At 41.6% G+C, this 13,337-nt stretch overlaps 1 protein-coding gene across 1 annotated transcript; it reads right to left on the bottom strand.

Moving 5' to 3' along the window:
• Positions 1-4,582: 4,582 nt before the first annotated feature.
• Positions 4,583-12,865, bottom strand: LOC137648278 (uncharacterized). Its single transcript, XM_068381205.1, has one exon. The coding sequence runs from the start codon at positions 12,863-12,865 to the stop codon at positions 4,583-4,585; it is 8,283 nt and encodes a 2,760-aa protein (XP_068237306.1).
• Positions 12,866-13,337: the final 472 nt, after the last annotated feature.

Below are 13,337 nucleotides of genomic sequence, written 5' to 3'. Positions count from 1 at the left end.
ATCTGTCTTGTAGATTATTCCTCAGATTTGGAAGGCGAATCCACTTGGCATTAACTGCCTGTATCTCAATGGTCTTAATCCAGGTGACTGCCATACCTAGTCCAGGGACTTTATGGTTCCACTATTCCAGTGCAAAGGAATCTTATAAAGGACACAGCATACTAAAAGAAGTCAGACTTTTTTTTCTGCATGCATCACCTGACAAAGAAACAGTACAGGTGAATCTTTGTCAAGGAAGAATGCATCCAAGAACAAATGTGGCTTCTTCCCTCTGCTGAGTCTATTCTTGTTGATTATTTCCTCACATCTTGAAAGTCGGAAATCCATTTGGAATTGATTGCCTATATTTCAATGGACTTAATCCAGATGGCTGCCATAACCTACCCAGGCACTTATGCTTCCACTATTCCAGTGCAAAGGAATCTTCTGCAAGTGACACAGCATACAGGAAAAAGACAGACTAGTTTTTTTCTGCATACAATCACCTGTCAAAGAAACAGTACAGGTGAATCTTTGTCAAGGAAGAATGCATCCAAGAATAAGTGTGGCTTCTTCCCTCTGCTGAGTCTCTCTTGTTGATTATTTCCCTTTCAATCTTGAAAGCTGGAATCCACTTGGCATTGATTGCCTGTATTTCTGAATGGCTCATAATCCAGGGACTTTTATTCCACTATTCCAGTGCAAAGGAATCTTCTGCAAGTGACACAGCATACTAAAAAAAGTCAGACGTTTTTTTCTGCATACAATCACCTGACAAAGAAACAGTACAGGTGAATCTTTGTCAAGGAAGTATGCATACAAGAACAAGTGTGGCTTCTTCCCTCTGCTGAATCTATCTTGTAGATTATTCCCTTTAGATTTGAAAACCGGAATCCACTTGGCATTAACTGCCTGTATTTCAATGGTCTTAATCAGATGGCTGCATACCTACCCAGGGACTTATGCTCCACTATTCCAGTGCAAAGGAATCTTATCTAAAGGACACAGCATACTGGAAAAGACAGACTAGTTTTTTCTGCATACAATCACCTGACAAAGAAACAGTACAGGTGAATCTTTGTCAAGGAAGAATGCATCCAAGAACAAGTGTGGCTTCTTCCCTCTGCTGAATCTCTCTTGTAGATTATCCCTTTAGATTTGGAAGGCTGGAATCCACTTGGCATTAACTGCCTGTATCTCAATGGCTCTTAATCCAGGTGACTGCCATACCCTAGTCCAGGGACTTTTGTTCCACTATTCCAGTGCAAAGGAATCTTATATAAAGGACACAGCATACTAAAAGAAGTCAGACTTGTTTTTTCTGCATACAATCACCTGACAAAGAAACAGTACAGGTGAATCTTTGTCAAGGAAAAATGCATCCAAGAACAAAGTGTGGCTTCTTCCCTCTGCTGAGTCTATCTTGTTGATTATTTCCTCAGATCTGGAAAACCGAATCCATTGGCATTGATTGCCTGTATTTCAATGGTCTTAATCCAGATGGCTGCCATAACCTACCCAGGCACTTATGTCCACTATTCCAGTGCAAAGGAATCTTCTGCAAATGACACAGCATACTGGATAAAACAGACTAGTTTTTTTTCTGCATACAATCACCTGGCAAAGAAACAGTACAGGTGAATCTTTGTCAAGGAAGAATGCATCCAAGAACAAATGTGGCTTCTTCCCTCTGCTGAGTCTATTCTTGTTGATTATTTCCTCAGATCTTGGAAAGTCGGAATCCATTTGGCATTGATTGCCTGTATTTCAATGGACTTAATCCAGATGGCTGCCATAACCTACCCAGGCACTTATGCTTCCACTATTCCAGTGCAAAGGAATCTTCTGCAAGTGACACAGCATACAGGAAAAAGACAGACTAGTTTTTTTCTGCATACAATCACCTGTCAAAGAAACAGTACAGGTGAATCTTTGTCAAGGAAGAATGCATCCAAGAACAAGTGTGGCTTCTTCCCTCTGCTGAGTCTATCTTGTTGATTATTTCCTCAGATCTGGAAAACCGGAATCCATTTGGCATTGATTGCCTGTATTTCAATGGTCTTAATCCAGATGGCTGCATTACCTACCCAGGCACTCATGCTCCACTATTCCAGTGCAAAGGAATCTTCTGCAAGTGACACAGCATACTGGATAAAGACAGACTAGTTTTTTCTGCATATAATCACCTGGCAAAGAAACAGTACAGGTGAATCTTTGTCAAGGAAGTATGCATCCAAGAACAAGTGTGGCTTCTTCCCTCTGCTGAATCTGTCTTGTAGATTATTCCCTTTAGATTTGGAAAGCTGGAATCCACTTGGCATTAACTGCCTGTATCTCAATGGCTCATAATCCAGGGACTTTTATTCCACTATTCCAGTGTAAAGGAATCTTATCTAAAGGACACAGCATACTAAAAAAAGTCAGACGTTTTTTCTGCATACAATCACCTGACAAAGAAACAGTACAGGTGAATCTTTGTCAAGGAAGAATGTATACTAGAACAAGTGTGGCTTCTTCCCTCTGCTGAGTCTATCTTGTTGATTATTTCTTCAGATCTTGAAAACCGGAATCCATTTGGCATTGATTGCCTGTATTTCAATGGTCTTAATCCAGATGGCTGCATTACCTACCCAGGCACTTATGCTCTACTATTCCAGTGCAAAGGAATCTTCTGCAAGTGACACAGCATACTGGATAAAGACAGACTAGTTTTTTCTGCATACAATCACCTGGCAAAGAAACAGTACAGGTGAATCTTTGTCAAGGAAGTATGCATCCAAGAACAAGTGTGGCTTCTTCCCTCTGCTGAATCTCTCTTGTAGATTATTCCCTTTAGATTTGTTAAGCTGGAATCCACTTGGCATTAACTGCCTGTATCTCAATGGCTCATAATCCAGGGACTTTTATTCCACTATTTCAGTGTAAAGGAATCTTATCTAAAGGACACAGCATACTAAAAAAAGTCAGACGTTTTTTCTGCATACAATCACCTGACAAAGAAACAGTACAGGTGAATCTTTGTCAAGGAAGAATGCATACTAGAACAAGTGTGGCTTCTTCCCTCTGCTGAGTCTATCTTGTTGATTATTTCTTCAGATCTTGAAAACCGGAATCCATTTGGCATTGATTGCCTGTATTTCAATGGTCTTAATCCAGATGGCTGCCATAACCTACCCAGGAACTTATGCTCCACTATTCCAGTGCAAAGGACTCTTCTGAAAGTGACACAGCATACTGGTAAAAGACAGACTAGTTTTTTCTGCATACAATCACCTGGCAAAGAAACAGTACAGGTGAATCTTTGTCAAGGAAGAATGCATACTAGAACAAGTTTGGCATCTTCCCTCTGCTGAGTCTATCTCTTTGATTATTTCCTCAGATCTGGAAAACCGGAATCCATTTGGCATTGATTGCCTGTATTTCAATGGTCTTAATCCAGATGGCTGCCATAACGTACCCAGGCACTTATGCTTCACTATTCCAGTGCAAAGGAATTTTCTGCAAGTGACACAACATACTGGAAAAAGACAGACTAGTTTTTTCTGCATACAATCACCTGGCAATGAAACAGTACAGGTGAATCTTTGTCAAGGAAGTATGCATTCAAGAACAAGTGTGGCTTCTTCCCTCTGCTGAATATGTCTTGTAGATTATTCTCTTTAGATTTGGAAGGCTGGAATCCACTTGGCATTAACTGCCTGTATCTCAATGGCTCATAATCCAGGTGACTGCCATACCCTAGTCCAGGGACTTTTGTTCCACTATTTCAGTGCAAAGGAATCTTATATAAAGGACACAGCATACTAAAAGAAGTCAGACTTGTTTTTTCTGCATGCATCACCTGACAAAGAAACAGTACAGGTGAATCTTTGCCAAGGAAGAATGCATATTAGAACAAGTGTGGCTTCTTCCCTCTGCTGAGTCTATCTCTTTGATTATTTCCTCAGATCTGGAAAACCGGAATCCATTTGGCATTGATTGCCTGTATTTCAATGGTCTTAATCCAGATGGCTGCCATAACCTACCCAGGCACTTATGCTTCACTATTCTAGTGCAAAGGAACCTTCTGCAAGTGACATAGCATACAGGAAAAAGACAGACTAGTTTTTTTCTGCATACAATCACCTGTCAAAGAAACAGTACAGGTGAATCTTTGTCAAGGAAGTATGCATCCAAGAACAAGTGTGGCTTCTTCCCTCTGCTGAATCTATCTTGTAGATTAATCCCTTTAGATTTGGAAGGCTGGAATCCACTTGGCATTAACTGCCTGCATCTCAATGGTTCATAATCCAGGTGACTGACATACCCTAGTCCAGGGACTTTTGTTCCACTATTCCAGTGCAAAGGAATCTTATCTAAAGGACACACCATACTAAAAGAAGTCAGACTTGTTTTTTCTGCATGCATCACCTGACAAAGAAACAGTACAGGTGAATCTTTGTCAAGGAAGAATGCATACTAGAACAAGTGTGGCTTCTTCCCTCTGCTGAGTCTATCTCTTTGATTATTTCCTGATCTGGAAAACCGGAATCCATTTGGCATTGATTGCCTGTATTTCAATGGTCTTAATCCAGATGGCTGCCATAAATGTCTCATAAAGATCTTATCTCAGCTTTCCTAATATACTGTTTAGCTCATCCGTGACCTTTTCTGTAGTTTCTAACTGCGTCGTAAGGTCAGACTTACCTTTCCCTTCTCTATTTATTTTCCCTTTTATTGAATAATTCTCCTGTCTGGTATCTGACAAATCCCTTTTCAGACTAAGAATTTCTTTTTTAAGCTTAGAAATGAGTTTATAGACTTTAGTTTTCGGCAATGTTTGACTATCGCTTTTAAGGTCTTTGGCCATTTGTTCCCCATTCTTCTGGTCACTTTTATTCACGTCCTCTTTCAGCCAACAATTTAAAGGAGCTCGTTTTGTTTCTCCCTTTGAACCCCTGTTGACACTTCCTATGAAAACCAATTGTTTTTGAGCTGGAGGTCCCCCTGATTCCCTGTCTTCCAGAGTTTTCTTGTCAACAACTGTTTGGTCCATTTTTCTTCCATCCTTGTTTATCCTCCTTCTTTCTACTTCCATGTTCCCTTTTATGGAATAATTCTCCTGTCTGGTATCTGACAAATCCCTTTTCAGACTAAGAATTTCTTCCTTAAGCTTAGAAATGAGTTTACAGCCTTTTTTTTCCGGCAATGTTCGACTATCGCTCCTCAGGTCTTTGGCCATTTGTTCCCCATTCTTCTGGTCACTTTTATTCACGTCTTCTTGCAGCCAACAATTTAAAGGAGCTCGTTTTGTTTCTCCCTTTGAACCCCTGTTGACACTTCCTATGAAAACCAATTGTTTTTGAGCTGGAGGGCCCCCTGATTCCCTGTTTTCCAGAGTTTTCTTGTCAACGTCTGTTTGGTCCATTTTTCTTCTATCCTTGTTTATCCTCCTTTTTTCTACTTCTTTTAATTTCTCCACCAGTTTATGAATTTTTCTCTTCCAAGGTATAAGCCCAGAATCCTCTTCCCATCCCTCAACCAATTTTTCAAAGTCACAATCTCCTTCCAATTTAGTCTCAGATTTTTCTATAATTCTTCTGTCCGACCATGTAAGGACAGGAATCCTAGTCTCAATTTTACGGCGCTCATTCAGCTCTATGAGGCAATCGTTCATTTTCCTTTCCCGCTCGAGCTCTTTTTGAAGGCGCTCCAGCTCCTCGTCTCTTTTCTTCCATTGCTCTTTGAAAACCTGTTTTCTGAGCTTATCTTCTTCTTCTTTCTGTAGTTGCCACTCCCTGAGTCTAGCTATTTCCTTTCTCAGTAGATCGTTTTCTTCCTGGACTTCCTGGAATTTTTTCTCCAAAGATAGTTTCTCCAAATCCATTTTGTTCCTCAGTTCATCGTGCTCGCATTTGTCTCGGTCAAGTTGCTGCCTCAAAGACGCCACCTCTTGTTCCCTCTGAAGAAGATTGCGGTTTAGCTTTGATATTTTAGCATTCAACCTACCATTTACATCTTTTTCAAGGTTCCTTTCCATTAGGTAGAAATCGCAGACATCCTTTAACATTCTTCGACGTTCCTCAAGGCAATGCTTGGCGTTTCTTTCTCTTTCTAATTCCTTCTCTATCATGAAATTCCTTTCCATCATAGAAGATAAATCCTTCTTTTGATTCAGAATTATTTCTTGCAATACTTGAATTTCACTCCTCAGTTCTGTAGACGCTGATTTCTTAGTATCCCTGTCACCTCTCCTCTCAGTATGATCATCAGGAAGAATGTTCTCAACCTTCCTCGGTGCCGTCTCTCTCCACTTCTCAATAGACGCGAATGGTTCCCTTAACTCCCATGTCCAATGTCGAGGCAAATGAAACAAAATCTCTTTCAGTCGCCTGTCAGGGAAACCGTGCATTTCCAGCTGCAACACGTGGACCAGCATTTCCATGCAGCAAACGGTCTCGTCTCCATTGCATCTGTAAAACCAATGCAAGAAATCCCTGAAGAGAGAGCTTACCCCAGAAAAAATACATGATACGCTTTCGACAAAGTGGCCCAAGAACCAGGCGTCCGTGTTGGGGGTACAATTCCCTCTATAAAAGATCTTCATTGGCATGCGCATGCGATCTCCTCCCCATTTCTTGTAAAACCCGGTACCGATCTCTCTCGAGCAAGCCAAGTTCATCATAATTATCTTTTGAACTTTTCCTGTGCGTGAAAGGTCTACCCAGATTCCAAACGTTGAGAAAGTGTTGTGGCAAATACCTTCTGCGTGGAAGTCTTCCACGATTCCGGCCAGTTTAATCATGAAGGAGAGAACCTCCTTCCAAGATGGCCTCTTAGTCACCAACCACTCATACATCGTCATCTGGTGACGTTTAACGATGATCATATTCCGGTCACTCGAGATGCCCATTACTTTTGGAACCGCCAAATGTTGTAGTCGAAGGAGATTCGGAATCTCGTGGTGTTTAAGTGATTCATCAATAAGTTTCATGTAGTATTCTGAATATATCCCTTTTAGTGTAAACATGTCACGGCAGTATTTCACCGGATTGCCCACTAAGCGCAGAATATCCTCTGATCTATACACTGGTACTCCCGTTTTGCTGCAAATTTTTAATGGGGACATTCTGTCAAATGTGTCATGTCTCACGAGCTCTGCTGAAGTTTCTTGTTCTTTTAATGGGGACATCTCTCTGTCAAATGTGTCATGTCTCACGAGCTCTGCTGAAGTTTCTTGTACTGACTTATAAAGCATAAAGAGAGCACGTTCCCTTGAACAATCTATTACATCACGCAAATAGGTGTCAAGGTTTGCCCTATTCAAGGAGTGTTTACCAATGTAATCGTTTGCAATAAACATAGTGGATACTGACAATCTTGGCACCCCCAACCAGCTTTTATCCTTCTGCAGTGTCATCCCTCTGGATACACTTTCAAAGCACCTTATAATTTCTGTTTCATTAGTTTCTCCCTTTGAACCCCTGTTGACACTTCCTATGAAAACCAATTGTTTTTGAGCTGGAGGGCCCCCTGATTCCCTGTTTTCCAGAGTTTTCTTGTCAACGTCTGTTTGGTCCATTTTTCTTCTATCCTTGTTTATCCTCCTTCTTTCTACTTCTTTTAATTTCTCCACCAGTTTATGAATTTTTCTCTTCCAAGGTATAAGCCCAGAATCCTCTTCCCATCCCTCAACCAATTTTTCAAAGTCACAATCTCCTTCCAATTTAGTCTCAGATTTTTCTATAATTCTTCTGTCCGACCATGTAAGGACAGGAATCCTAGTCTCATTTTTACGGCGCTCATTCAGCTCTATGAGGCAATCGTTCATTTTCCTTTCCCGCTCGAGCTCTTTTTGAAGGCGCTCCAGCTCCTCGTCTCTTTTCTTCCATTGCTCTTTGAAAACCTGTTTTCTGAGCTTATCTTCTTCTTCTTTCTGTAGTTGCCACTCCCTGAGTCTAGCTACTTCCTTTCTCAGTAGATCGTTTTCTTCCTGAACTTCCTGGAATTTTTTCTCCAAGGATAGTTTCTCCAAATCCATTTTGTTCCTCAGTTCATCGTGCTCGCATTTGTCTCGGTCAAGTTGCTGCCTCAAAGACGCCACCTCTTGTTCCCTCTGAAGAAGATTGCGGTTTAGCTTTGATATTTTAGCATTCAACCTACCATTTACATCTTTTTCAAGGTTCCTTTCCATTAGGTAGAAATCGCAGACATCCTTTAACATTCTTCGACGTTCCTCAAGGCAATGCTTGGCGTTTCTTTCTCTTTCTAATTCCTTCTCTATCATGAAATTCCTTTCCATCATAGAAGATAAATCCTTCTTTTGATTCAGAATTATTTCTTGCAATACTTGAATTTCACTCCTCAGTTCTGTAGACGCTGATTTCTTAGTATCCCTGTCACCTCTCCTCTCAGTATGATCATCAGGAAGAATGTTCTCAACCTTCCTCGGTGCCGTATCTCTCCACTTCTCAATAGACGCGAATGGTTCCCTTAACTCCCATGTCCAATGTCGAGGCAAATGAAACAAAATCTCTTTCAGTCGCCTGTCAGGGAAACCGTGCATTTCCAGCTGCAACACGTGGACCAGCATTTCCATGCAGCAAACGGCCTCGTCTCCATTGCATCTGTAAAACCAATGCAAGAAATCCCTGAAGAGAGAGCTTACTCCAGAAAAAAAACGTGATACGCTTTCGACAAAGTGGCCCAAGAACCAGGCGTCCGTGTTGGGGGTACAATTCCCTCTATAAAAGATCTTCATTGGCATGCGCATGCGATCTCCTCCCCATTTCTTGTAAAACCCGGTACCGATCTCTCTCGAGCAAGCCAAGTTCATCATAATTATCTTTTGAACTTTTCCTGTGCGTGAAAGGTCTACCCAGATTCCAAACGTTGAGAAAGTGTTGTGGCAAATACCTTCTGCGTGGAAGTCTTCCACGATTCCGGCCAGTTTAATCATGAAGGAGAGAACCTCCTTCCAAGATGGCCTCTTAGTCACCAACCACTCATACATCGTCATCTGGTGACGTTTAACGATGATCATATTCCGGTCACTCGAGATGCCCATTACTTTTGGAACCGCCAAATGTTGTAGTCGAAGGAGATTCGGAATCTCGTGGTGTTTAAGTGATTCATCAATAAGTTTCATGTAGTATTCTGAATATATCCCTTTTAGTGTAAACATGTCACGGCAGTATTTCACCGGATTGCCCACTAAGCGCAGAATATCCTCTGATCTATACACTGGTACTCCCGTTTTGCTGCAAATTTTTAATGGGGACATTCTGTCAAATGTGTCATGTCTCACGAGCTCTGCTGAAGTTTCTTGTTCTTTTAATGGGGACATCTCTCTGTCAAATGTGTCATGTCTCACGAGCTCTGCTGAAGTTTCTTGTACTGACTTATAAAGCATAAAGAGAGCACGTTCCCTTGAACAATCTATTACATCACGCAAATAGGTGTCAAGGTTTGCCCTATTCAAGGAGTGTTTACCAATGTAATCGTTTGCAATAAACATAGTGGATACTGACAATCTTGGCACCCCCAACCAGCTTTTATCCTTCTGCAGTGTCATCCCTCTGGATACACTTTCAAAGCACCTTATAATTTCTGTTTCATTAGTTTCTCCCTTTGAACCCCTGTTGACACTTCCTATGAAAACCAATTGTTTTTGAGCTGGAGGGCCCCCTGATTCCCTGTTTTCCAGAGTTTTCTTGTCAACGTCTGTTTGGTCCATTTTTCTTCTATCCTTGTTTATCCTCCTTCTTTCTACTTCTTTTAATTTCTCCACCAGTTTATGAATTTTTCTCTTCCAAGGTATAAGCCCAGAATCCTCTTCCCATCCCTCAACCAATTTTTCAAAGTCACAATCTCCCTCCAATTTAGTCTCAGATTTTTCTATAATTCTTCTGTCCGACCATGTAAGGACAGGAATCCTAGTCTCATTTTTACGGCGCTCATTCAGCTCTATGAGGCAATCGTTCATTTTCCTTTCCCGCTCGAGCTCTTTTTGAAGGCGCTCCAGCTCCTCGTCTCTTTTCTTCCATTGCTCTTTGAAAACCTGTTTTCTGAGCTTATCTTCTTCTTCTTTCTGTAGTTGCCACTCCCTGAGTCTAGCTACTTCCTTTCTCAGTAGATCGTTTTCTTCCTGAACTTCCTGGAATTTTTTCTCCAAGGATAGTTTCTCCAAATCCATTTTGTTCCTCAGTTCATCGTGCTCGCATTTGTCTCGGTCAAGTTGCTGCCTCAAAGACGCCACCTCTTGTTCCCTCTGAAGAAGATTGCGGTTTAGCTTTGATATTTTAGCATTCAACCTACCATTTACATCTTTTTCAAGGTTCCTTTCCATTAGGTAGAAATCGCAGACATCCTTTAACATTCTTCGACGTTCCTCAAGGCAATGCTTGGCGTTTCTTTCTCTTTCTAATTCCTTCTCTATCATGAAATTCCTTTCCATCATAGAAGATAAATCCTTCTTTTGATTCAGAATTATTTCTTGCAATACTTGAATTTCACTCCTCAGTTCTGTAGACGCTGATTTCTTAGTATCCCTGTCACCTCTCCTCTCAGTATGATCATCAGGAAGAATGTTCTCAACCTTCCTCGGTGCCGTATCTCTCCACTTCTCAATAGACGCGAATGGTTCCCTTAACTCCCATGTCCAATGTCGAGGCAAATGAAACAAAATCTCTTTCAGTCGCCTGTCAGGGAAACCGTGCATTTCCAGCTGCAACACGTGGACCAGCATTTCCATGCAGCAAACGGCCTCGTCTCCATTGCATCTGTAAAACCAATGCAAGAAATCCCTGAAGAGAGAGCTTACTCCAGAAAAAAAACGTGATACGCTTTCGACAAAGTGGCCCAAGAACCAGGCGTCCGTGTTGGGGGTACAATTCCCTCTATAAAAGATCTTCATTGGCATGCGCATGCGATCTCCTCCCCATTTCTTGTAAAACCCGGTACCGATCTCTCTCGAGCAAGCCAAGTTCATCATAATTATCTTTTGAACTTTTCCTGTGCGCGAAAGGTCTACCCAGATTCCAAACGTTGAGAAAGTGTTGTGGCAAATACCTTCTGCGTGGAAGTCTTCCACGATTCCGGCCAGTTTAATCATGAAGGAGAGAACCTCCTTCCAAGATGGCCTCTTAGTCACCAACCACTCATACATCGTCATCTGGTGACGTTTAACGATGATCATATTCCGGTCACTCGAGATGCCCATTACTTTTGGAACCGCCAAATGTTGTAGTCGAAGGAGATTCGGAATCTCGTGGTGTTTAAGTGATTCATCAATAAGTTTCATGTAGTATTCTGAATATATCCCTTTTAGTGTAAACATGTCACGGCAGTATTTCACCGGATTGCCCACTAAGCGCAGAATATCCTCTGATCTATACACTGGTACTCCCGTTTTGCTGCAAATTTTTAATGGGGACATTCTGTCAAATGTGTCATGTCTCACGAGCTCTGCTGAAGTTTCTTGTTCTTTTAATGGGGACATCTCTCTGTCAAATGTGTCATGTCTCACGAGCTCTGCTGAAGTTTCTTGTACTGACTTATAAAGCATAAAGAGAGCACGTTCCCTTGAACAATCTATTACATCACGCAAATAGGTGTCAAGGTTTGCCCTATTCAAGGAGTGTTTACCAATGTAATCGTTTGCAATAAACATAGTGGATACTGACAATCTTGGCACCCCCAACCAGCTTTTATCCTTCTGCAGTGTCATCCCTCTGGATACACTTTCAAAGCACCTTATAATTTCTGTTTCATTAGTTTCTCCCTTTGAACCCCTGTTGACACTTCCTATGAAAACCAATTGTTTTTGAGCTGGAGGGCCCCCTGATTCCCTGTTTTCCAGAGTTTTCTTGTCAACGTCTGTTTGGTCCATTTTTCTTCTATCCTTGTTTATCCTCCTTCTTTCTACTTCTTTTAATTTCTCCACCAGTTTATGAATTTTTCTCTTCCAAGGTATAAGCCCAGAATCCTCTTCCCATCCCTCAACCAATTTTTCAAAGTCACAATCTCCCTCCAATTTAGTCTCAGATTTTTCTATAATTCTTCTGTCCGACCATGTAAGGACAGGAATCCTAGTCTCATTTTTACGGCGCTCATTCAGCTCTATGAGGCAATCGTTCATTTTCCTTTCCCGCTCGAGCTCTTTTTGAAGGCGCTCCAGCTCCTCGTCTCTTTTCTTCCATTGCTCTTTGAAAACCTGTTTTCTGAGCTTATCTTCTTCTTCTTTCTGTAGTTGCCACTCCCTGAGTCTAGCTACTTCCTTTCTCAGTAGATCGTTTTCTTCCTGAACTTCCTGGAATTTTTTCTCCAAGGATAGTTTCTCCAAATCCATTTTGTTCCTCAGTTCATCGTGCTCGCATTTGTCTCGGTCAAGTTGCTGCCTCAAAGACGCCACCTCTTGTTCCCTCTGAAGAAGATTGCGGTTTAGCTTTGATATTTTAGCATTCAACCTACCATTTACATCTTTTTCAAGGTTCCTTTCCATTAGGTAGAAATCGCAGACATCCTTTAACATTCTTCGACGTTCCTCAAGGCAATGCTTGGCGTTTCTTTCTCTTTCTAATTCCTTCTCTATCATGAAATTCCTTTCCATCATAGAAGATAAATCCTTCTTTTGATTCAGAATTATTTCTTGCAATACTTGAATTTCACTCCTCAGTTCTGTAGACGCTGATTTCTTAGTATCCCTGTCACCTCTCCTCTCAGTATGATCATCAGGAAGAATGTTCTCAACCTTCCTCGGTGCCGTATCTCTCCACTTCTCAATAGACGCGAATGGTTCCCTTAACTCCCATGTCCAATGTCGAGGCAAATGAAACAAAATCTCTTTCAGTCGCCTGTCAGGGAAACCGTGCATTTCCAGCTGCAACACGTGGACCAGCATTTCCATGCAGCAAACGGTCTCGTCTCCATTGCATCTGTAAAACCAATGCAAGAAATCCCTGAAGAGAGAGCTTACCCCAGAAAAAAACGTGATACGCTTTCGACAAAGTGGCCCAAGAACCAGGCGTCCGTGTTGGGGGTACAATTCCCTCTATAAAAGATCTTCATTGGCATGCGCATGCGATCTCCTCCCCATTTCTTGTAAAACCCGGTACCGATCTCTCTCGAGCAAGCCAAGTTCATCATAATTATCTTTTGAACTTTTCCTGTGCGTGAAAGGTCTACCCAGATTCCAAACGTTGAGAAAGTGTTGTGGCAAATACCTTCTGCGTGGAAGTCTTCCACGATTCCGGCCAGTTTAATCATGAAGGAGAGAACCTCCTTCCAAGATGGCCTCTTAGTCACCAACCACTCATACATCGTCATCTGGTGACGTTTAACGATGATCATATTCCGGTCACTCGAGATGCCCATTACTT

The sequence above is a fragment of the Palaemon carinicauda genome, chromosome 10 (assembly GCF_036898095.1).
Source record: "Palaemon carinicauda isolate YSFRI2023 chromosome 10, ASM3689809v2, whole genome shotgun sequence".
NCBI lineage: Eukaryota > Metazoa > Arthropoda > Malacostraca > Decapoda > Palaemonidae > Palaemon > Palaemon carinicauda.
The sequence above is the reverse complement of the archived record's forward strand: the minus strand, read 5'-3'. Positions and strand labels throughout refer to the sequence as shown.